At 55.9% G+C, this 21,665-nt stretch overlaps 2 protein-coding genes across 3 annotated transcripts; both read right to left on the bottom strand.

The window, feature by feature from the left end:
* LOC138224950 (glutamine synthetase-like) lies at positions 1 to 9,630 on the bottom strand. Its single transcript, XM_069183251.1, has 7 exons — positions 8,438 to 9,630; positions 6,471 to 6,649; positions 4,599 to 4,760; positions 4,328 to 4,474; positions 3,375 to 3,502; positions 2,328 to 2,527; positions 1 to 1,595 (listed from the first exon to the last, which is right to left on the bottom strand). The coding sequence occupies exons 2-7, from the start codon at positions 6,640 to 6,642 to the stop codon at positions 1,289 to 1,291; spliced, it is 1,116 nt and encodes a 371-aa protein (XP_069039352.1). The 5' UTR covers positions 6,643 to 6,649; positions 8,438 to 9,630; the 3' UTR covers positions 1 to 1,288.
* An 808-nt stretch (positions 9,631 to 10,438) lies between these two features.
* Positions 10,439 to 17,207, bottom strand: gpr207a (G protein-coupled receptor 207a). Of its 2 annotated transcripts, none has more exons than XM_069183252.1 (3): positions 16,051 to 17,207; positions 14,296 to 15,352; positions 10,439 to 12,458 (listed from the first exon to the last, which is right to left on the bottom strand). In XM_069183252.1, exon 3 carries the CDS (start codon positions 12,376 to 12,378, stop codon positions 11,335 to 11,337), a length of 1,044 nt encoding a protein of 347 aa, XP_069039353.1. In that variant the 5' UTR covers positions 12,379 to 12,458; positions 14,296 to 15,352; positions 16,051 to 17,207; the 3' UTR covers positions 10,439 to 11,334. The 2 variants fall into 2 exon arrangements, with proteins under 2 accessions (XP_069039353.1, XP_015222341.2); XM_015366855.2 differs by having other exon boundaries at positions 13,963 to 15,352.
* Positions 17,208 to 21,665: the final 4,458 nt, after the last annotated feature.

The following is a 21,665-nucleotide window of genomic DNA, read 5'->3' on the forward strand; positions in this document are numbered from 1 at the left end:
GACAGCACTATTGCGTTTATTTCACACATACTCCCAAAGACAAAGCCGGGAGATCAGACCCGTAAAATTAACATCACACCTTCATTAAAAACCATACAAAAAGTGACACATTAAAATAATACAACTCAAAGTTTCATTTTGTCGTTCCTTAAGTTGAATGAGCTGAGAGTGAATTGCTTCCACCTGCTGCACAGTGATATTTTTCCTAAAGATTCACCTGAATTAATTGAGCGCATAAAAAAAAAAACTCTATCTGAACAAGGACAATGAGCTACTAACTACCATATGGGCTACATGGGAAGGACTGCCCCTCCCACCACCTTGTTTGCTGGTATCACCACTTTTGAAGGCGACGCATTTAAATTTTAAAATTTTGATTAATTCCCCGACAACGCTACACCGCTGAAAAATCAGACTCCAACTCATCCAACAGAGCTGGAAAAACCTACGGCTTCATTTATCCCACTGAATAAATACTCTATTAACTCTAAGTTTACAACAGTCTTCCGAGATAAAAGTACAGCATTATCATGCTTAAGACTCCTAAAAAAATAGATATATTGTCGGCTTTCTAAAGTGCTGTAAGCCATTACCTGCAAGACAGCTGTTCCGTTGTGCAAGATCACACCCTGGAGCAGGGAAAAATCATGGATAGCCGTCACTGTCCTCTGGAATGCCCCTCCCTCCTCCCTGGAAATCAGACCCCCCGTGCACAGCAGTCTGAGCCACTTCACGTTTTACCCACGGCACCTGGCAGCAGGTGGGATGATCCCGCAGGGAGGCGGATCCGGATCCCCACGGCGCTCGGCAACCAGGGAGGTGGGGGATCGGGATCCGCCTCCACACTTGCACGAAGAAGCCTGGGGTGGCCCCAAGCCTGTAGTGGCCCCCGAGGGCCAGAAACGCAGATATGAAATCGGGGGGGAGGGGAAACAGGCAGAGCGAACGGTAGAGGAGGCGGCCGTCGAGGGGTCTTCCGGGCTCGTTGGGGGTGCCCAGCAGGGCCCGGCCCGGCGAAACGAGCTCGCGTCCAGTACAGCGTGGATATTGCATGGAATGCCTTACAGGGGTAGGGTGGATTTTTATTTTCTTTTTTAAGAAGTGCTCGCTCCTCAAACACACCCCCGCCCTCGAAGGCGTTTCCCCGTCAGCGGAATATTTCCGACGCCTGCCCGCTCCAGTGCCTCGGCCCGCCCGCTGCCAGCGCGGCGCAGAGCAGACCAGGCTGCTGGGCACCGGGGGGGGGGGGGCAGGGGGGGTACGGTCCACCTCCCACACCCGGCGCAGCTCAGGCGCTGCCCTCGCCCGCCTCGTCCAGCACGCAGGTGCGCACGATGGCCTCCGTCACGGGGTAGGGGTCGCAGTTGGCGGCGGGCCTGCGGTCCTCGAAGTAGCCGCGCCCGTCCTGCCCCACCTGGCGCGGGATGCGGATGCTGGCGCCCCGGTTGGCCACGCCGGCGGAGAACTCGTGGAGGCTGGAGGTCTCGTGGCGGCCGGTCAGCCGGCGCTCGTTGTCCTTGCCGCCCCGCGGGTCGTAGAGGCGGATGTGGTGGGCGTGGCGCCTGCCCAGCTTCTCGATGGCCTCCTCGATGTGCCTGGGGGGGGTCAGAGAGGGGGGAAGCTCAAGGGCACCGCTGGCAGCTGGAGAGAACCGAGCCAGCGGGGGGAAATGCCATTAACACTGGATCAGAGCCGATGTGGGGGAAATCTGACGACATTCCAATATTCCCACAGATATGGGGGATAACAAGCGCTTAAAAATGAGGATTTTTTTTGCAAACGGCTGACTGCAGCTGGAAGAGAAGTTCAGTATAATTGTATAGACGTCCATAGCAAGAGGACAGCAGTACACTACTGTTACATTTATATTTATCGACTTTTTTTGTGTACTGTTCTGTTCTGGTTTGTTCTGTGTGTGTTAACTTCTCACTGTACCGATTGATCGTATTGTATGTACTGGTTCAGGTGGGGAGCTGCGTCAGCATGCGCAGGCTGCAAAGGAACAAGTCATAAGTTTATTCCCTGCTGAAAAAAAGAAGAAAGAGAACGCAATGTTTCGGCCGTGGAGCCTTCTTCAGGTGTGTATGTATTGTATTATTATTATTGTGTCGTTCGTTACACTGTGGCTGTGTTAAGCTGCTGTTGCACTCCAATTTCCCTCACGGGATCAATAAAGTATCTATCTATCTATACACAGGCAGGAAGAGTGAGCAGGAACAACACAGGCGGATGTTGCAGGACAGTACAGTTACACAGGCGGATCAGGCACAGCAGGTGCAGGACAGCGATACAGGTACGGCAGTATAGCTACAGCGGGTTGGACTCACTGCAGGCCCCCCGGGCTCCTCATGGCCTCCGTGCTGACGTTGATGTGGCAGCCGGCCCCGTTCCAGTTCCCCGGCATGGGCTTGGGGTCCAGGCTCGCGATCACCCCGAAATCCTCGCACACCCGGTGCAGCAGGAAGCGGGCCACCCAGAGGTGATCGCCCATCTCGATGCCCTCACAGGGCCCCACCTGGAACTCCCACTGGGAGGGGGAGCGAACGAGAGTTTACAACGAAGGCTCGGGGGGGGGGAGGGGTCAGTCAGGAGCTCGGACGGTCAGACGGGAGCGATCCCTCCTGGACTTCACCTCCTCTCCTGTAAATACTGGACGTGATCCCCTTCTCTCCCTCGTATACGTCTCCATGCATCCCACCCCCCACCCCATCTCCCCCTCTGCAGCTGCCCCTGGGTCACCCCTCTCTCTGCAGGGGGGTCCCAGCCTGACCGTCCTCTGGCCAGGAGGCCAGCCCTCTGCCAGGCGGGTTCAGCCACATTTCGACTGAGCACTCCAGAATCCTTGGGTGGCTGTTATACAGAGACTCAGGACATGAGTAGAGGAGGCCATCTGGACCAGGCGGTTAATTTGGTAATTAGTAGCTATCGATCCCGGGATCTTATCCATCCATTTCTTTAAAGAGCCCGGGGTATCGGCTTCAATAATGTGGCTGGGCAGCTTGTTCCACACTCCCACAGCGTTCCCCCCACCACCACCGACATCAAAAGAGCTGCCTCACGCTCTCAAAGGGAAAAAACAAAACAAAACTACGAGCTCAGGCTAGGTCACGCGAAGGTGCGCCTCTGTGTACACAGTGTGCAAGCTGCAGAGGAGAGAAAAACAGAAAGATTCAGCTGTGGAGCCGAATCTCAGCATGTTTTCCCATAAACACAGGTGGAAATACCATTAAGCTTTTCTTTGTTTTTAAAAACAAATGCCTTAGCATGTTTTGTATTATCGACACACACCCCCACTGACCCCTCCCTTGTGCTGGTGCCTGGTGACCAGCTCCCTAAAAAGAGTCTTCGGAGGGGGTGGGACTGACAGTCGGTACCTGCGAGGGCATGACCTCCGCGTTGGTGCCGCCGATCTTCACCCCCGCGTAGAGGCAGGCCTTGTAGTGGCTCTCCACGATGTCCCTGCCGTAGACGCAGTTGGCGCCCACCCCGCAGTAGTAGGGGCCTGTTGGAGAAACGGGGTGCTTTCAGAGACAACGATGCAGGGGGCCAGCGGTCAGGAACGCGATTCCCCAGTCCGACGGCGCAGTGGGAGGATTCGGCCGCCCACAGGGGCTTGTCGGCCGCCTGGCAGATGACCTCCGTCTCGCCACTGAGCCCCATAGCGCAGGCCCGACTCCCCGTGTCAACGTCAGGATAAAGCTACTGCAGCGCCCCCTGCTGGTCACTCGCCCTTCTCTCCTCTGGGTCCTTGCAGGCAGAGGATGCTCAGGCCCTGACTGAAGCCTGTGCCCTGGAAATCAATCCCCCTGGCTGGGCTCCCGAGGGGCTCGACCGGGAAAGATGTTCAGGCAGATGCACACCTGGCGGTGTCAGCAGAGCCAAAGGGAGACACGCCGCTCTCCCATGATCACTAACCCCACCCGCCCACCACCCCCCAGGCAGCACAGGGGTGGCAGATGTCAAGTCAGTCGAAAGTAAACTGGCATTTGGGAGGCTAAAACTCAAACTGGCACCTTCATTTTTTTTTTTAAAGAGAGGGGGAGGGAACCACGCCCACTGCCCACCCAGACGGTCCGATGAAATATATACAACACGTGATCTGCTGGAGAATCCTCAAGGTTAATTCTCCGCGTTAAGCTGTAGAAGCGGAGATGTACAGAAATAAAGGCACTTGCACTGGAAATGCATAACCAGGGTCTAAAAACGTGATGGTGGCCGTTCGCCCTGGACAGCAATCTGGTTCTGGCAGAGCGATCAGAGAGGTCAGGGCGGGGTCATGACGGGGTCATGACGGGGTCGCGGTGAGGTCACGGCGGGGCCCACCTACCCTGGGGTCCGGGGAAGCCGTTGGGAGGCCAGCCATAGGGGTGCTTGTTTATCCCCAGCAGGGTGTACTCCTGCTCCATCCCGAACCAGGGGTGAGTGTCCCTCACCTGCTCCATCACCTTCTTGCAGCTGGCCCGCAGGTTGTTCTCTGCCGGGACAGAGAGAAAAGGGGCGACTCAGCTCACGGGCCGAGCTCTCAGCCAACCGGACCCCGCCCCCAACCCCCACCCGCCGCGGTGCGGCCGATCGGCGGGACGTAGGCGCTCACTCACCTGCGGGCCTGCGGTTGTACTTCAGCACCTCGCACAGCACCAGCTTGTTGGGGTCCAGGGCGAAGGGGTCCCTGAACATCCTGGCCGGGACCAGGTACATGTCGCTGTTGGACCCCTCGGCCTGGTAGGTGCTGGAGCCGTCGAAGTTCCACTCCGGAATATCTGCAGGGGCGGAGATATCGGAGGCCCGGATCAGTAAGCTGCCGAGCCCATCGAATCCCGAGGAGAAGCCGACCGAGCCCTCCCCCTGGCTCACGGCCACTTCCGGGTTCTCCAAACAAAGTTTTTCCAGCCATTTCTGACCGGGGGACCCCATTTCAACAAGGACGCGTAAATTGAAGCCAAAATCTGACGGGGGCATTTCATGACGAGAAACAGTTCTGTAATAAATGTCAGCACATGCGTTGACACAGAAGATGGCAGTGAAATGGTGGGGAATTTTCATTTCCCCTTTTTTTGGGGGGGATCCCCCCAGGACATTCCCTAAAGACCCCCATGGTCCCCCTTAGTCCAGGCTGAACAGATAGGCTCTCCTGAACGGCAGAAACACAAGTCTGTTTTGCTCTGCGCCACCACTCTGAGAGCAGAGAGAACAATAACATTTTGGGAACAACAGATGACCTCAGAAAGCACACCCTCAACAAGGCAATACCACGAGGCACGGATACCACTCGTGCCCGCTACTGAACAGCACAGTTACCCCCCACAGCATGAGAGCAGAGAAACACCAGGCAGCTTCACTTTCATGGGCAGGAACTATACGTAGCGCCTTTTGGCAGAGGAAAAAAAAAAATCTTCCCATGCCGACTTCCCAGCAGAAATGCACCATGCTGAACCGTGCCAAATATTTCATGTGTGCACAACAGGACTCGATGTGTACAAAACAACTGAAACTTATTGTGACTTTAGACTTAGTGATGTAGTAATCAGAATTTTTGGAATGCATGTGCAGGCTGTGGAGGACGATCTCGACACGATGGGATCCTCTAAAACATCAGCGACACGAGTTTGTGATGTTGTACCCATTCACACTTCGCAGCGATAGCTTGATTTTAAAGGCTGCGACTTCACCCTCCGCATATGCGGAGAGCATTAATTACTCATTCTTTTCCATACTTTGGAAAAATAAAATAAAATCGGAGAGTCTCCGACTTTCTGCCGAGCTGGCCTGGTGCTGTAAAGCAGTCTCTCAGTTCTCCGCAGCCCATAGTCTTCAGGACTCTCGAGAGTGCTTAACACACCCTAGGCAAGAGGCCAGGCCTCTGGTGCAGGGGGCTTCTCCTTCATGTGTCCAGTACTGCGGTACATGTGTGTGGTTTGACCTCACTGGCCTGCCAGAACAGTGGCGTGTCGCATCCATACACAACACCATGCTAAAGAGACCGACCTGCCTGTTGCACACTGAGGCTCAGGTGAGTGCAGGGGAAGTGGCTAGTGCGATTTACTCGGCTGAATCCTGTTGCCGTCAGACCAGGCAGGTGAAGCAGCCCCACCCCGAACAGCTCTCGGACAGCGCGCACACTATTAATCCCCTTCGCCGAGACCCCCGGGCTCCGCAAGACGGGGGAAGGTCCCAAAACCGAAGAACTTTCTGAATGCATAGTCAAGCCTTGCTGTGGAAAATGATCTTGATATGACAGGATCTTTTAAAACAAACCAACAGTTACAGCTACTCGAATTTGTGATCTGGAACCCGCCCACGCTTAGAGATGGCTCGATTTAAAAGGCTTCGGCAAGCTGAGCTGGCCCGATCCTGAAGACTGCCCCCCCGGTCCCACGACCGGACGCACAAGCGTTCCAACTCGTAAACCGAGCGCTGGCACACGGATTGGAGCCCCGTGAGGTTCGCGGCCAGCGGAGGCGGGAGCTCACCCTCGATGCCCTTGGGCTCGCCGTCCAGGGTCCGGGTCTTGCTGCGCAGGCCCTCTCCCGTGCCGTCGATCCACACGTAGGTCACCTGCACCTTGCCGTCCTGCGGCAGGCTCCGGTAATACTCCCGCACGCCCTTGTCCAGCCGGGAGCTGTCCGACACCGAGGACGCCATCGCAGGCCTGCGGCAGGGCGATCACACAGCGCGCTTAGGAGCACCCAATGAGGAGCTACTCTGTCCTGGTCCGGGGGTACCCCAGTTTTTTTAGGAGTGGGGGGGGGGGGGGGGGGTCTTATATGCAGGCTCTTGAGCGATAAGTTGAAGCCTTCATTGGACTAATAATTGCCTTAATTAAATATGTAATTAAATGTAATATTTATTAGATTGAATAATTGAATTTAATTAAGACAATTATTAATTGATTTGACTTTAAATGTATTATACTCTGAAAGCAAGAGCTCCCAAGCTACCTATGAAAACCCAAACCCTGTGATCCGCACATGGTTTTGGGAAAAGCATTAGCAAACACCGGAACCTGTTTTCGGGAAGACAGCCCGGGGACGCGGAGTATAGGGACGATCCTGGAAAGCCCTGGATGTGAAACTGCAGTGAAAACACAATCGAGCAGGTGCTAGGGCGCGAGTCTCCCGCAAGTTCACTGCTTCTGTCCTCGTGCACCTGTCAGAGCAGGGATCTTGTTTCGGATCGTGGAACAAGCCGCCCAGCCCTGCTGTTGAAGCTGATACCCCGGCTTCTCTCATGACACAGCTGCATGAGATCCTCCAGTCAGGACAGGAGGCGCTTCTGTACACAGAGGGTGGTGGGGGTGTGGAACAAGCCGCCCAGCCCTGTTTTTGAAGCCGATACCCTGGCTTCTCTCATGACACAGCTGCATGAGATCCTCCAGTCAGGACAGGAGGCGCTTCTGTACACAGAGGGTGGCGGGGGTGTGGAACAAGCCGCCCAGCCCTGTTTTTTGAAGCCGATACCCTGGCTTCTCTCATGACACAGCTGCATGAGATCCTCCAGTCAGGACAGGAGGCGCCTCTGTACACAGAGGGTGGTGGGGGTGTGGAACAAGCCGCCCAGCCCTGCTGTTGAAGCCGATACCCTGGCTTCTCTCATGGCGCAGCTGGATGAGTTCTCTCCTAACTACCAAACAGCAGTGGAATGCCCTCCTCTCACTTCTAACCTTTCTGATGATTTTTCATTCTACACTGCAAAACTGGCACTTGGGAAGGTCCCCCTTTGTTTCTGGGGATACCCCGGGAACATCTGGTAACCCCAGTTTGCAAAGCACTCATTGACTCATGCCTCTTCACATCTGGGAGCGGAACCAGTTCTTGTGTTGAGCTGGGAACTGTTGCCCGTTTTGAGACAAGTTATTCCAGATCACCTCAACAGTCTTACTGACTACAGCAGAGGAGAGATGTTCGAGCTCAGAGCCAACCATTTGTAAGCTACAGATTTAAATCGCATAAACCCAAAGGGGAAATAAATTAACCTGTCCTTTTGAATTCAATCATCTTCTAGACAACGAGGAATCATCGAAACACCTTGTTAAACCATCTTCCATTTTAAGAGCAGTAGTCGCGTTTATGGAGTGGGTGGGAGAAACTCTGCTCCTATTAAGAACAGGACTGTGTCATGAAGGCAAAGCAAAGCGGGCTTTAAAAAAAGTTTCGAGCGTCTGAACAAACAATGGGGTGACGTTTGGCCACGTACAATTCCAGGCTAGCGACACTATTTCCTTCTCTCTAAAAGAGAGATGAAAAAGCAGTTCAAAACCGACCTTCTGTCCCTGATTATAATGTGTTTCTTTCCTGAGAAATGTACTTATTTAAAAGGGTAAACAAAACCAAATTATAGGTATAACCGATAAGACAGAATGTGTCAATTCTGGGAAGGAAATCAATTTCCTCCAACTTTAAGCAAGATGAAAGATAAATCAGACCGAGCAGATACACACCTGTTGAGGCTCCGCAGTCGAAACGTCGCGTGTTTTCTTTTTCGCCTTTCTGCCTTTTCAGTGCGACGTGTGGATTCAAGCTGGTGAGCAGGACAGCCGAGGAGCAGCGCTGCCTAAACCTACCAGCGCCAGACACACACACACTCTCTCTACGGCGGAGGCAGAGTTTAAATCCCCCAGCTCGGGCCGGACCCGCCTGCTGGCGTCAGCAACACACCTCCGGCTCACCTGCCGGGGGAGGAGGGGGGCGCCGCCTCGCGGGAGCTGACGGAGCAGCCGCGAGCAGCCCTTTTTCCGCGCACGTCGCAAATCGGAGAAGCACGGGCGAAAATAAACACGACTCGGGCTGCAACACCGAGACACAGCTCCACGGCCCCTGTGAAGCCTGCGTGTCACCTTCACGACTTCTGTTCATGCACGAGGAAGGCCCTGATGCAACGACAAACCCCGAAGATATATATATATATTTTTAAGGACGGCGCTAGTTTCACGGTGAAGTGCAATTAAGATTCGCCTTATTTACACACAAACGAGTCGCAGTCTGAGTCACGCCCGTCGAGAAATGACGTCAGCTGGCCGGGTCGCAAACTATGCGTTTAAAAATGTCGTTCTTCCGTGTGTTTCTGTGGTACAGGTTGTGCTGGGAAGTCATCGGCTAGCTGTGGTTTGGAGTGGACTCGGGCGTGACTCGCGACTTAATCAGTACCTGCTGGGAATTTTAATATCCCTGATTTTTTTTTTCCTGCGGAACAGCAAAGCAGAAGAACTGGCTGCCGGGCCGTTGTAAAAGAGCAGGGCTAAAGAGAGGTCTGTCAGAATGAAAGCACAAAGCGTCCAGCAAGAAACTCCGCTGTTCCCTCTCCCCGTCTCCTCGGACACAGGACACCTGTTTCCTTGCAGTTTCCGCATTTCCAAACAGATAAGCGGCTGTAGTAGATAATAACACAGGGCAGACGGTCACCGAGTCACCGAGGGAGGGTTGTTCGCGAAGGACGGGCGCGGCGGCGTGTCCGCAGTGACCCCTCCCTGTCCTGCCGCACAACGTGGGTCAAACTCGCCGGCCGAGCGGCTCAGGCCGGGCGCCGCCGGTGGGGGGAGAGTACTCGGCCGCCCGGGAAACTGGATGTTTTGTTGTAGGCGCTTTTTTAGATGAATACAAAGGGCCGGGGTCGGAGTGGTGCCTGAAGGAGGCGGCAGGCAACACGCTGCCGGAGAGCAGGGCCCCGGCCGGGAGCGGAGCTGGTAACGTCGAGTCAGGAGCGGCGACACTCCTGGGGGTTTCCACTGCGCCTCATTACCCAGGACAACTCATTGTGGGCAGAAGCAGTCGATTCACCTGTTTTTAATGAGTTGCTGATGGGGAAAGTGCCGGCAGGCCTCTGCCCCCCCCCCGAGGGGAGCAGGCTGTGCCCGAGCCTGACAGGAGCGCTGCGCTGGCAGGATGAGGAACACGCTGTCCCTGCGGGGGACGGGGGCAGGAGCAGGAGGGGGGGGGCAGCAGTGGAGTCAGGATGGGAAGGGGCAGGAGCAGAGGCCAGCGTCAGGAGTGGAGGCAGGATGGGTAGGAGCAGGGGCAGCCACAGCAGCGAGGGCAGGAGCAGAGGCCAGGGGCAGTAGAATTGAGGGCAGGAGCAGAGGCAGGGACCGGGGTCAGGTCAAGAGTGGAGGCAGGATGGGTAGGAACAGAGGCAGGAGCAGGCACCACAGGGAGGCCTCTGCTCGCTTCCTCTCCAGTGCTCTGCTTCCCCTGGGCAAGACATCGCATTCAAAGAGTTTTATTGGCTTGACCAGTCCAGTACAGTGCCTAAGCAATAACAAGGAGTGAACATTTACAGACATTTCAAATAATAAAAAACATCATCATTGTTATCAGATTTTTACAACAAAACATTGTTGGCGAGGCCGACGGTTCTGATGTTAAAGGACAGGAGATCACACACTGGGCTGCAGGTCTTCTCTGTGTGCCAGGTGACACATAAGCAATCGGGGGGAAGCCTCCGCATCTGTTGTCTCAGCAGAGTTCAGACTGGAGGGCTGGAACTGTCCTACTGGCGAAGGGCCACACTGGTTCTGGAGAGCAGGCAGGTGTGGCCACAAGATCAGGGATAATCCCAAACGGCGCTGGGAACAAATCGTTGGCTGTTGCAAATTTCCCCTTGCTCTCAGGAATTTTAAAACCCAACCTGGCCAGTTGCATTCGCGGTGGCAGCGGTTAGTCATAGACGAGCAGGAAAAAGAGTTCCGAGCTAAAAAGGAGCTGCAGTAAAAATACCACACTCCTTCCTCTTTCTGTTCCCCTGTCAATTCCTTTATTGGGAAGGGCCACCAGCTCCGAAAGTGGCCCGCTTCCCAGTCATGCCAAAAATGAAGGTAGGGCGTCGCAGGAGCCCTTCCAGCATGAGTAATGAACTCATTGCACCGGTGGAATTCACAGAGCCAGGTGCCAAGATGCCACCACCTCAAGAGCTTTGAAGCACGCAAGACTCTTAACCTGTACCACAGCCCCAAGAAAACATCCTTATTAGTATTAAAAACACACACACACACACACACTTTAAAAACCCCCATATTGTCTTCTTCAGGCATCTGCATCTGTAACACCATGGCAATAACACTGAGGCTTCTTGCAGAAGCCATCTGCTTGAGCGCAGGCAGGAGTTTCTTTTTCAACTGAGGGGCAGGGGCAGGGGCAGGGTCAGGGGCCGGCTGCTGGGGAGACCCCCCCCCCCCAACCCCACCTCACGCCGCCTGCCCGAGCCGTGCCCGATCCTCCGCCGACCGGAGCCGTTCGCTCCTCTCCACACCACCGGAGGGCGCTGTGCCACGGCCCCGAAAGCGTCCGACTTCCCGCCACACGGCTGCCTTAGCGGGTTTCGATGCCGGGCCGCGGGCCGCCCCTAGGGGGCGCGCGCTGAGGCGGTGCCCCCGGAGGTCACGCTCTGGCTGGCACTCTCGCCCTCCTCCGGCTCCGCCGCCCCGTCCCGGAAGCGCACGCCCACCCTCCTCAAGGAGCTGCGGAAGGTCTGGGTGAACTTGCGGGAGCCGAAGCAGTAGAGCACGGGGTCGAGGCAGCAGTTGGCGCCCGCCAGGACCCAGGAGGCGTAGTAGGCCACCTCGGTCCACTGCAGCAGGGAGCAGCGGTCGGGGAAGAAGTTCTTGAGCACCACGCCGACGGTCCGCGCCACCTGCAGCGGCACGAAGCAGACGGCGAAGATGGCCACGCTGCCCGCGATCATCCGCAGCGACTTGGCCTTCACGGCCCAGGCCTTCTGGTTGATGGTGTTCATCTTGGAGAGGGAGCACAGCAGCAGGCCGTAGCAGGTGGCCGAGACGCCGAAAGGCACCAGGAAGCCGGGGACGAGGAGGACGAAGTTGACGGCGAAGTAGGCGCCCGTGAGCTCCCCCTGGTGGATGCTCAGGCACAGCGTGTGGTTGCCCACCTGGCTGGTCTTGAGGAAGCCGAAGAAAGTCAGGCCTAAGGCCAGGAGGGCCAGCCAGACGCCCAGGCACAGCTTCTTCATGAAGCCCCTCCTTCGGATCGGGGAGCTCTTGGAGAAATGCACCACGGCCACATAGCGGTGGACGCTGATGAGCATGAGGAAGAAGATGCTGCCGTACAGGTGGGTGCTGAGGAAGATGACCATGAGCTGGCAGAGGAACTGCCCGAAGGGCCAGGTGCTGCCCAGGGAGAAGTAGGCGGCCAGGAAGGGCGCTGCGGGCGTGCCGATGGCATCGCTCAGCGCCAGGTGGAACTGCAGTATGGTCCCGGACGACCACTGGGGCATGCGGAAGCAGAAGATCCACAGGCTGAAGGAGTTGAGCAGGATTCCCCCCAGGAACACCAGGCTGAGGAACACCGTCAGGGCCGGGCTCTGGGGCTCGACTCCGCAGGTCTCAGCCCGGCTGCTGTTGCAGGAGAGGAGGGGGAGGCTGGAGTTCATCGCTCGCCCGCGGATGTGCGGCTGCAGTCCTCGACGGACGGAAAATCCCGTCAGCTTCACCGGAGCTTTTCAATTTCCAGCTAGTTAAGAAGGGGGGGGGGGGGGGGGGGGGACGGGACAGGTTATTCTGCATTTATGCGAATAATTAGTTCAATTAAAAATGAACATCAAAGGCAGAGGGTGCCGCTGTCCCCGAGGATGAAACCTGATTCGTACCATGTCTTACTCTGACATGACGGACACTGGCGAGGCCAGCGCTGCTGGAAATATCAGGGGATACAATAGGAATTAATATCACCTCGGGGCATGTACTCCTCTCCTGCTGTTTCACCCTCAGGGCTCTTCAGTGTGAGATTGCCAACTCTGTCCAGGGGAGAATGAGTTACATACACGTCCCACACGGATCAGTTTTCATTTTGAGGGCGAGTTCAGGAGCATGCGGTCGCTATGGACTATGGGGCGGATGTTCGTGCTGGAAGGCCTGGACAGCAGGGTGCATACTGTACTGTCAAGCAGTGGAGGTGAGCTCATGCTGGAAACGGCACAGGTCTGGAGAGGTGCTTGGAGTGCACTGACAACAGGTTTGGTCTATATTGCTGTAATTGTAGACTTGTATTTAGTGAGACTGAACAGTTTAGACTCCTGGTTCTGCTCATATTTATCATATATATGTTATATTTGAGGACTTTTTTCATGTTTATCCTTTAGGTAGTCAACAGTTCGGGGTTATTCACCCAAGAGGCTCCACATTTTCATATTTAACCAATTTAAGTTTGAGACAATTGAGGCAGTGGGATCCTTAATAAAATAGAACAAATATTTTAAAATTTTTAAATAGACTATTTAGCACTCTGGGAGTTCAGTTAAAAACTGTTCTCTACAGTCAGACATTGTTAATGCACTTCTGCTTTGACTGTATTCTTTTACAAACAGTATACATCGCCTAATGGTCTTCTTTGTTTTTAATAAAGAAGAGAGATAAGTGTTTGTCAAATGAAAAAACTGAATGTATTTCCTGGCACATTGCACTTGTGACTCCAAAACCTTTTTCCCCCTCCATCAGGGTTAGGAAAATCTTTTATTTCAAATCCTATTGCTCAAACGCACTTCATGGAAAAATAGCACCGGACCTTCCAAGTGATTACAAATTCATTGAGAAATTAGAAATTAGCAGCACGTTATGGAATTGGGCGCCATGATGAATTAAGCGTTACAGGTGAAGACTTGCAAGCGGATTGAGAATAAAACCGGATTCCAAAAGTAGAGTATAGTGTTTTATCATTTCTTCTATGAACCCCGAAAAATGTATTTTTTATTTGCACAGTATTCTTCTCCGTTTTATTAAAACATTTAAATCATCATACAAACCGTTTACGTTAACAAAAAAAAACCCGACTTCAAGTCCAAATTATTCTGTACTCTCGTGATGCTGTTAGAGGTTCTGAATGACTATTTCAGGAACCGGAATAAGAGAGTCCGAGACTGGGTTTTTCAGCCGGCCCATCCATCAGTTCCTGAGATGAAACGACACAGCGGCGCACTGGATAAGGGCTCGGTGGAGGAGACGGTTGCGGCTGTACTCACCTGTCCCCACCTGTCCCCGGGCGCTGCGAGCTGCAGTCTGAGGAGAAGACCCCCGGCGAGCGCCTAGAGGAAGTGTGCGCCGGACTCCGGAGCTCTCGGGTGACACTCATCCAAAAACGGAACTAACGCGTTTTCGCAGGAGCTTGCGGCTCAGCACCAGTTCTCTTTTCTGCGAGGACTGAGCAGCATTCTTTGCAGGCGGCCGATGCTCATCCCCCGCACACACACACACACACTTTTGTTTAAAAATAAAAGAGTATTTCATTCACTGGACAGGGACTTTATTAGAAACCCGCAGACAGAGACGCCGAGATAAGGGCAAATAACACCCACCTTCAGAAATCAAAGCTCGCCTCCGCCTCCATAGCGCGTCCAAACCCTGCCTCGAGACTCACGCGCGGGCTCCAGCTTTTAATTGGGTTCCGTTGATTGGGTTTAATTGGTTTAATTAACGCTGTAGTCCGCGTGCTGGCTGTGCCGTGACAAACTGTGAAGTGCTAAAACACACCTCTTAAGAGACTCTATAACACTCGGGTGATGAAGATAAGAACCGACTGAAGCTTCCACTTCGAAGAAGAGCCGGCAACATTTCGCCGTAAAACGTGTCAGACTTCCTGGAAAGAACTGGGTGAAACCCTTTAAACATGGTGATAATTACTTATCACTTCTCCACTTATCACACAGCGGGAATTCGACACTGGCTGCGCCTCTGAGGGGTGACCGAGAGACAGCCTTGGTGTCCACTATACACTCAGAATTGTACATCATAGATCCAGCACTGGAAATAATTACGGAGGGGGGGAACTGTTATAAGTCACACATGAGTCGCTCATGGAGTCCTGGAAAACTGTCTTCATTCCCTACAGAGCTTTCAGTCCCAGGGGATTTCCGCGGAGAGGGGACTGTAGAGCCGTCGTACTCCTTCCTTGCATTGTAATCGCATTGCAACGCCTCGACCCGCTCAACCGAGTCAACAAGCCCCACGGCCGCGGCGTGTCGTGTCAGAGCAGGCTTCTGCTGTTGTGTCGGGCTGGTTTTATTCACTTGGAACCACGTCGAGCGGGTTATAGGAGCTCCCGGGGCGGCCCGTTCCCCCTCTCTCGCCCACCCATGAGTGGAGATGGAGCCGGGTCCAAACCCGTCGGTTCCAGCGTCTTGGGACGCCAGTACGAGCCAGGGAATTACGCGCGCACACACACACACACAAAGAAAAACGAGCGGGACTCTTCAAAAGCTCCTTGCGCGTGAGAATGATCCTCCCGTCAGCTCCTCCTCTTCCTCTCAGGCCTTCCTCACTATCCTCCCGCTCTTCCTCCAGTCTCGCGCTCTCTCCGTCCTCACGGGCTGGCTGCTGACCCTGGGCAGCCCCCGGGTCGGCGGCCTCCACCCCCTGGACAGGACGAGAGCGAGAGAGGGGGGTCAGCCCAGAAGCGCCGGGCCGGACCGGGCCCAGTCATCCCAGTGTCGCCCTTCGCCAGAACCAGCGCTTTAATGACACACGTGGGTTAATCAGCTGGGAAGCAGGTGACCTGCGTGGAGCCCTGGCGGGGGCGAGAAGGAAGAGCCCCAATATTGGGATACCGGGGCTGCGATACAGCAACGCCGGCCCCGGGCCACAGGCGCGCCCACATTCCTGTTAGCGGTGCTGGGGGGATGGCGCCCCCTTTGTTTCAGCAGTAGAAGTGTTAAAAGGTAAGAAAATGTTCAACTTTATTTTAAAATAGTCAGATGCCCGGACGGAGAGCAGCGTCGCTGCGCCTATGGACAGCGTCTCTCTCCGGCTCGGGGATCCCTGCTGCAGTTCTGATTGGCTCGTTGCGGTGAAGAATTTCGCGTGAAGCGGCTCCGCCACTCGGCTCTCGGTGAAGCACGTCCCGCCCGTGTGCTGACCTCCCACTGGACAGGGGTTGGTCACGAGCGGGAATGTCGCCAGAGAGCAGAATAATCGTGTACTCGGGGCAACAGGACACAGCTGCTCTTTCTCCTCCCACCCTCGATATAGTACGGGTACCCTGGGTGACCCCCTCACCCCTCCTCACTCCGCCCCGCCCCAGGCGGTCCTGGGAGGCCCCGGGTCGGTCCACTTACCCGGAGGTCCAGACGGGCCCGGGCTGTTTCCGCGGCTTGGCCGCCTGCCGCCGGTACTGCACCCAGCCGCACACCAGCTCGTGGGCGATCATGACGTACAGCAGGAAGATGAGCACGGCCGGGTCCATCGCGCGGGGCGGGCAGACCGGGCATGAGACAGCGGGGGGCGGGAGAGCAGATGTCGGGGGTGATCCGGAATCAGGACCTGCCCGTCGCTGTGGACTCGCTTCGCTGGGTGGCGGAACCGCCCGTGATGTTCTCCTCAGCCGGACAGGCAGCGCATCCCCGCACCGGTCTCCTGCAACAGCGATGCTCGGCGTCGGGGGGTGAGGGGGGTCTCGGCTCGCCAGCGGTCAGGGCGCCCGCAGCTGGCGCAAGCCTGCAGCTCCGCCGCTCACAGGCTCGGTCGCTGAAACTCGTATACGAATAGTTGCAAAAAAAAAAAAATAAAAAATCCCCACCGGACACCAGCGACTGCCACGACCTGAACTGTCTGAGAAATGAATCCTTTGTGCAGGCAAACCAGCTTGAGCCCAAGACCGATAAAGCCAGGTCCCTTCTGTACGAAATGCTACATAGCGCTGGTTAATATTAAATACGCGCCCAAGCATCGAGGGCTGCGAGCCGGCATTTCTCCCCGCTGGTACAGTCTGCTCGCTGATGACAGGCCGGGCCAGGTATGTGTAATTCCCTGTGCACGGACGAGCCTCAACTCGCGGCTCATGTATAATGCAGACGCGCCGCCGGCTCTCCAGCTGTTCTGTGCGCCAGAGCCGGAGAGACTGAAGACATTCCCCCCTCGCGGCGCGAGGACGGAAGGGAGAGAGGATGTTGCCATGGAGACGCCGGGACGTTGCCAGGGAGGGGTGTAGAACCGTCACGGCCGTTTTGTCCTGAAATGCTGCCGCTCTCTTTTAACAGCCCCGGCAGGACGGATCGACGTCGCCTCACGCGTGTCGCAACCCCCCCGGGTACAAATGCGTGCCTTAGATGGGCAATGAAAAAACGGCCTTTTTCTAAGCGGTTTTCCAACACCGGGTCGCGCTGGGGAGCCGGAGCCTATCCCAGCAAGCAACGGGCGCAAGGCAGGGTAGACCCTGGAGGGGACGCCAGTCCATCGCAGGACACAAGCAGACACCCACACACTCACACTAATTCCAGTCCCCCCCCCAAAAAAAAAACCCGATTATCCTCCCAGTGTGTCCGACTGTGGGTGGAAACCCACGAGAACGTGATTCTTCCAGATCATTCCTATTATTGGGCCCAATTAAGCGTACAAACCGTCCCACTCGAGCGCTCGACGGGACCGGGAAGCAGCTGGGGTGCGGGCCGCCCGGCGCAGGGCTGGGAGCCCCTAATAATATATAGAGGAGCGGGCGAGCCGAACCCCTCCGGGAATCGTAGGGTGCCCCCGCCGTACAGTGTCCCCTTTATACGGGCTCCTCGCGCAGTAACCGGCGGCGGTTGGAGAGCTCCTGCGGTTTCCAGGGCAACCAGCCAGGCCGGTTGTTTACCTGGATGGAGGAGCGGGCCTGCAGTGTCGGTACGTGGGGGGGGGGCGGCAGATCCACCGTCTTTCTGTCGCGACAGCTGTACGGCACAGGGCGCCGGTGAGGCCTTCAGCGCCTGGGGAGGTCAGCGGTTTAACGTGGAGACCCTGAAAGAAATTCAAAATGAGATGGATTTGCAGACGGATGTGCGGCATTTCTGATCCATTTGTTAATTGCAACTTAAAGTGCCCCCTTCCTAAGGCGCGGGGATAATGAGAACGTTTCTGGGGAGCACCGGGGAATGTGTAGGCGGACGAAGTGGGGAGCTATGGCACGGTACGACGGGAAAGTGCACCGCCAGCTCCGTGTCCTCTCTCCCGCGTGGAAGCGCGCACTGATAGCTAGCTCTTCCGCCACAGGCTCATGAACGGATCGGAGGGCCGGAGCGACCGAGGCAAGTCCACGCCGCGGCCGGCGCGGGCTCTGGACACCGTGGTGTGCGTGGGGAAGGCGATAGGACAGCGCAGCCCCACGCGTGACCAACGGGGCGCCGGGACTCGGACTGCGACCGCCCCGCATCAGGTCCGGAGAGGGGTGGGTCTTCAGCTATCCCCCGACGTGCCGGTTCGCTCTCCGGTCGGCGGTGTCTCAGGATTAACACTGAAGGGGTTAAGAACACGCGAACTGTGTGGCTCACGGCCTCAGTTATTTTCAGACAATCGCCAACTGCAGGCAAAGGAACCGTGTAACTCAAAGCAGGGACCTAACGAGTGGGCAGCTGGGACCTGGGTGCGCAGAGCTCAGAGAACCTCTAACCTGGCATGAAGAGGGTCAGGCAACAGTGAAACCGCAGGTTCGATTCTTCCTTCTGGGAGAAGCAGAGAGTGACGCCAACAGCCTGTCCTCGTTTTAACCGACTCCCACAACTCCCATAACCTCCCAGCAAAACGTTCCAGAGGCCCAGTCCGGCACGGTGATTTCTCTCTCTCTCTCCTGGCTGTGCCGTGTTTCCAGGTAGCAGCCTCCGGAAGAAGGCTCATCCGCTCTGCGGATCCCGGCCAGCAGCCCAAGAGAAGCGCGGAGGTTCAGGATTCCTCCTCCAGGTAACTGGAAGGAATCCTGCTTTTTCCCCCCTCTTTCTTTCGGAAGGGGCCTGCCCCTGGCCTGTGGCCCCAGAGCTGTGCTGTGCTCCGCGAGGCTGTGAATCTCAGCACCAGGGCCCTCAAGGGAAGCCCACCTGCACAGCCAGCACTGCTCGGATAGATGCTGCCTGGAACAAAAACAAGACGCCCTCCTTGTAAGGAGGAAAGACTTGCCAGGATTGAACTCCTAGAGTAACCCCTAGGGGCTGGATATTGTTGATCAGGTCTATCCTGCCAATAGATCATCAGTCCAGTGATGCAAATGAGCTTGGCTTACCTGGATCAGTAAGGCAGCCGTTTCTTGAAGGATCGAGGGGAAACCTGCCCAAACAGCAGGACTGGGCAGCCTGTTCCAGCCTCCCGCTCCTCCGTGTGTAAAGAGGCTGTCGCCCTGTGCTTGCAGGCTGAGGATGGTGAGCGCCGAGCAGTGGTGGAGGCTCGCCAGGGAGGGCTGGGCCGGGCCTCACAGGGGCCGGACGCCGCGGCGGAGGGGGCGTCGCACCCCGGCTCGGGTACGAGAGGAGCTGGAGCTGGGCTGCGCCCGCTGGCACTCTGCTCGCCCGTCCTGGGGCGCCAGGAAACAGCACCCCCCACCCCACGGTACAGACCAGGCTGTGGCCTACTGGGAGAGCTGGCCTTTGGCCTGACTGATCTAGAAAAAAGCACCCCTATTTTCCACCGTTCTCTAGCGGCAAACCCCAGTGTCATGACCTCCGACCCCCACAGAGCCACAGCCTGCCGCCCCGTCCCAGCCTGTCGGAGTTCTCGTTCCCGTGATCTGGCACTGCTGGCTTGCGGAAACCCTCCGGGCTCCCCGGATGTACCAGTGGTCCCCTTCCGGAGAAGCCTGCTCAGTCCCAGAAACAGTCCTTCACAGACATTAGTCCCCAGAAGATCTTGAGCTCCTCTTTTCATGTGGAAGAGCTCTTCTGTCCCCTATTCCACTGAGAGAGAGCTGGATCAGCCCCACAAATTCTGCATTTCCCTTCTTCGCAGAATATAACCTCACCTCGTCTGTTTCCCCGTCACACCGTTCAGACTACAGAGAATTCAAACTAATCCAGGGATCCAGTACCAAATCCCTTTCCAAATCCGGCAAAGGTTCCCGTTTCCGAAAGCGGTGTTAAAGATCAAGTACTCAACAGTGCCCGCGAGGGGAAAACACAGGCCCGTCCAACACCGAAGCCGCTTCGCAGTGTGCGCTGCGAAGGGGACTCTTCTGCTGAGTTCCCTTTTATCGTCCCAAGTGGGAGATTCGCTTCGCAGGCAGGTCGAAAGACACAACACGTCTAACACCACGTGAACCCCATTCATATAGAAGAGAGGTGCGTGTTTGATGAGAAAGGGAAATATATAAACACAGTGAGGGTGAGGTGTACTTTCAGATCCTTTCAAACTCTCGCGCTTTCTCCCCCCCGTCTGCTCTGCCCAGACCACAGGCCCTCCCAGCGCAGGGAACACACAGAAGGAAGATCCTCAGTGGCCACTGGGAGCCGCGCGGACGGCCGAGCCCCTGAGGAGTCCGGCAGAGGGGATACCGGTCAGTCCCGCTGGAGGGAGCCGGAAGCCCACACAGCGCAGTCCCGGGCAGCGAGGGCTCGGAGGCACCGGGAGAGTTTGGAGCAGGACGTCCTGGTAAGGCGCAGGGGCAGGGATAGAAGGACACACTCCACCTACTGCCGGAGGCGTGGGCAGATTAAAAGACTTAAAAAAATCAATTTATAATTTTCCTTAGTCTGGTTATTCAGATGCAGTTATCATTACTTATTTAGATAATGTATTTATCTTAAGGCAAATTATCCTTCACCATGCACAGCTAGAGTAGGGGACAGCTTTGAGGGTTTTGGCTGATTTTAATTCATTTCCATCTCCTTGTCCAGTGTCTCACACACTGGGTTCGGTGAGACGTGAAGCCTACATGAAAATGTTGTCAATCGGGACAAATTTGGTCCCGAGAGCGGACATGCGGTCCACCAGCTCCCTGAGAAGTCAATGGTGTAAAAACGACTAAACAGGATGTAGGTTTCCCTGGGATTTACAGCCGAGCCCCTCCCTGTCTTGCAGCCTCCAGCCCCTGCTGCCCGTGGAGCTGTGCGGCCCCCCCATCTCCCAGTGCTCCGGGATCGTGCCAGGTGAGGACACGCCCACAGTTCGGACCACAGCCAGGATACAGCACACACCTGGACAGCAGCAGCTCCTGGTCCTGGGCAACCCCCCCTGTCTTCAGGGCCTTCGTCTCAGCCCGATGGAGTCCCATTGTCTGTGTTTGGGCAATAATGACAAATTTTCTTTCAACTCTTCGAGCTTTGAAGAGGCTTTGTACTTGGTGTCGGTGCTCTAACAGTTTCTGAGGTTTAAACCTGCCCTCATTCAGGTGTGCTGCCTGGAGTGTCAGCAGTGTAGACAGGAATAAGGGTGAAGAGACTGAGATGCTGACAGTTCCTTGTGGTGAAGGCAGCGGATTTCATGCTGGAAAAGTGAGGTAGTTTTGAAACTTGGGACTGAGCATAGAAACAAGTTAACAAACAAGGCAGCAGATCCATTCAAGCAATGGTGTCCACCCCCCACACCCCCAGTGCCAGGTCTGATCCTCCTTTTTGGAGCAAGTTACAAACAAATCCTTCGCTTTCAGGAAGGAACCGGAGAAACTCTCACCCGCCCCACCAGGCCTGTCCTCTCTGCTCCTGTCCAGCCAGGGTCGTCCGCGTGCAGGCCAGGGGTCAGCCAAGAGCCAGCAGGCCCGCCAGGCTCAGGCAGCTCTTCGAGGTGATGCTGGAGGAGGACGCCCCGCCCACGTCTGGGCGCCCCGTCGTCCAGGCCTCCGGGGGGCGCCACACAGGGCCCAGCAGGTGTGAGGGGCTGGTTATTTGGGAACGGGCTACTGCTGTGACGATCAGACCTCTTATTGAACAATACCTGCTTCTTCAACATCTTCACAGCTCAAGAAGGCTCAACACCTTTTCTTCTCTCTACTTTTCACACT

This window comes from Lepisosteus oculatus, chromosome 24, assembly GCF_040954835.1.
Source record: "Lepisosteus oculatus isolate fLepOcu1 chromosome 24, fLepOcu1.hap2, whole genome shotgun sequence".
NCBI lineage: Eukaryota > Metazoa > Chordata > Actinopteri > Semionotiformes > Lepisosteidae > Lepisosteus > Lepisosteus oculatus.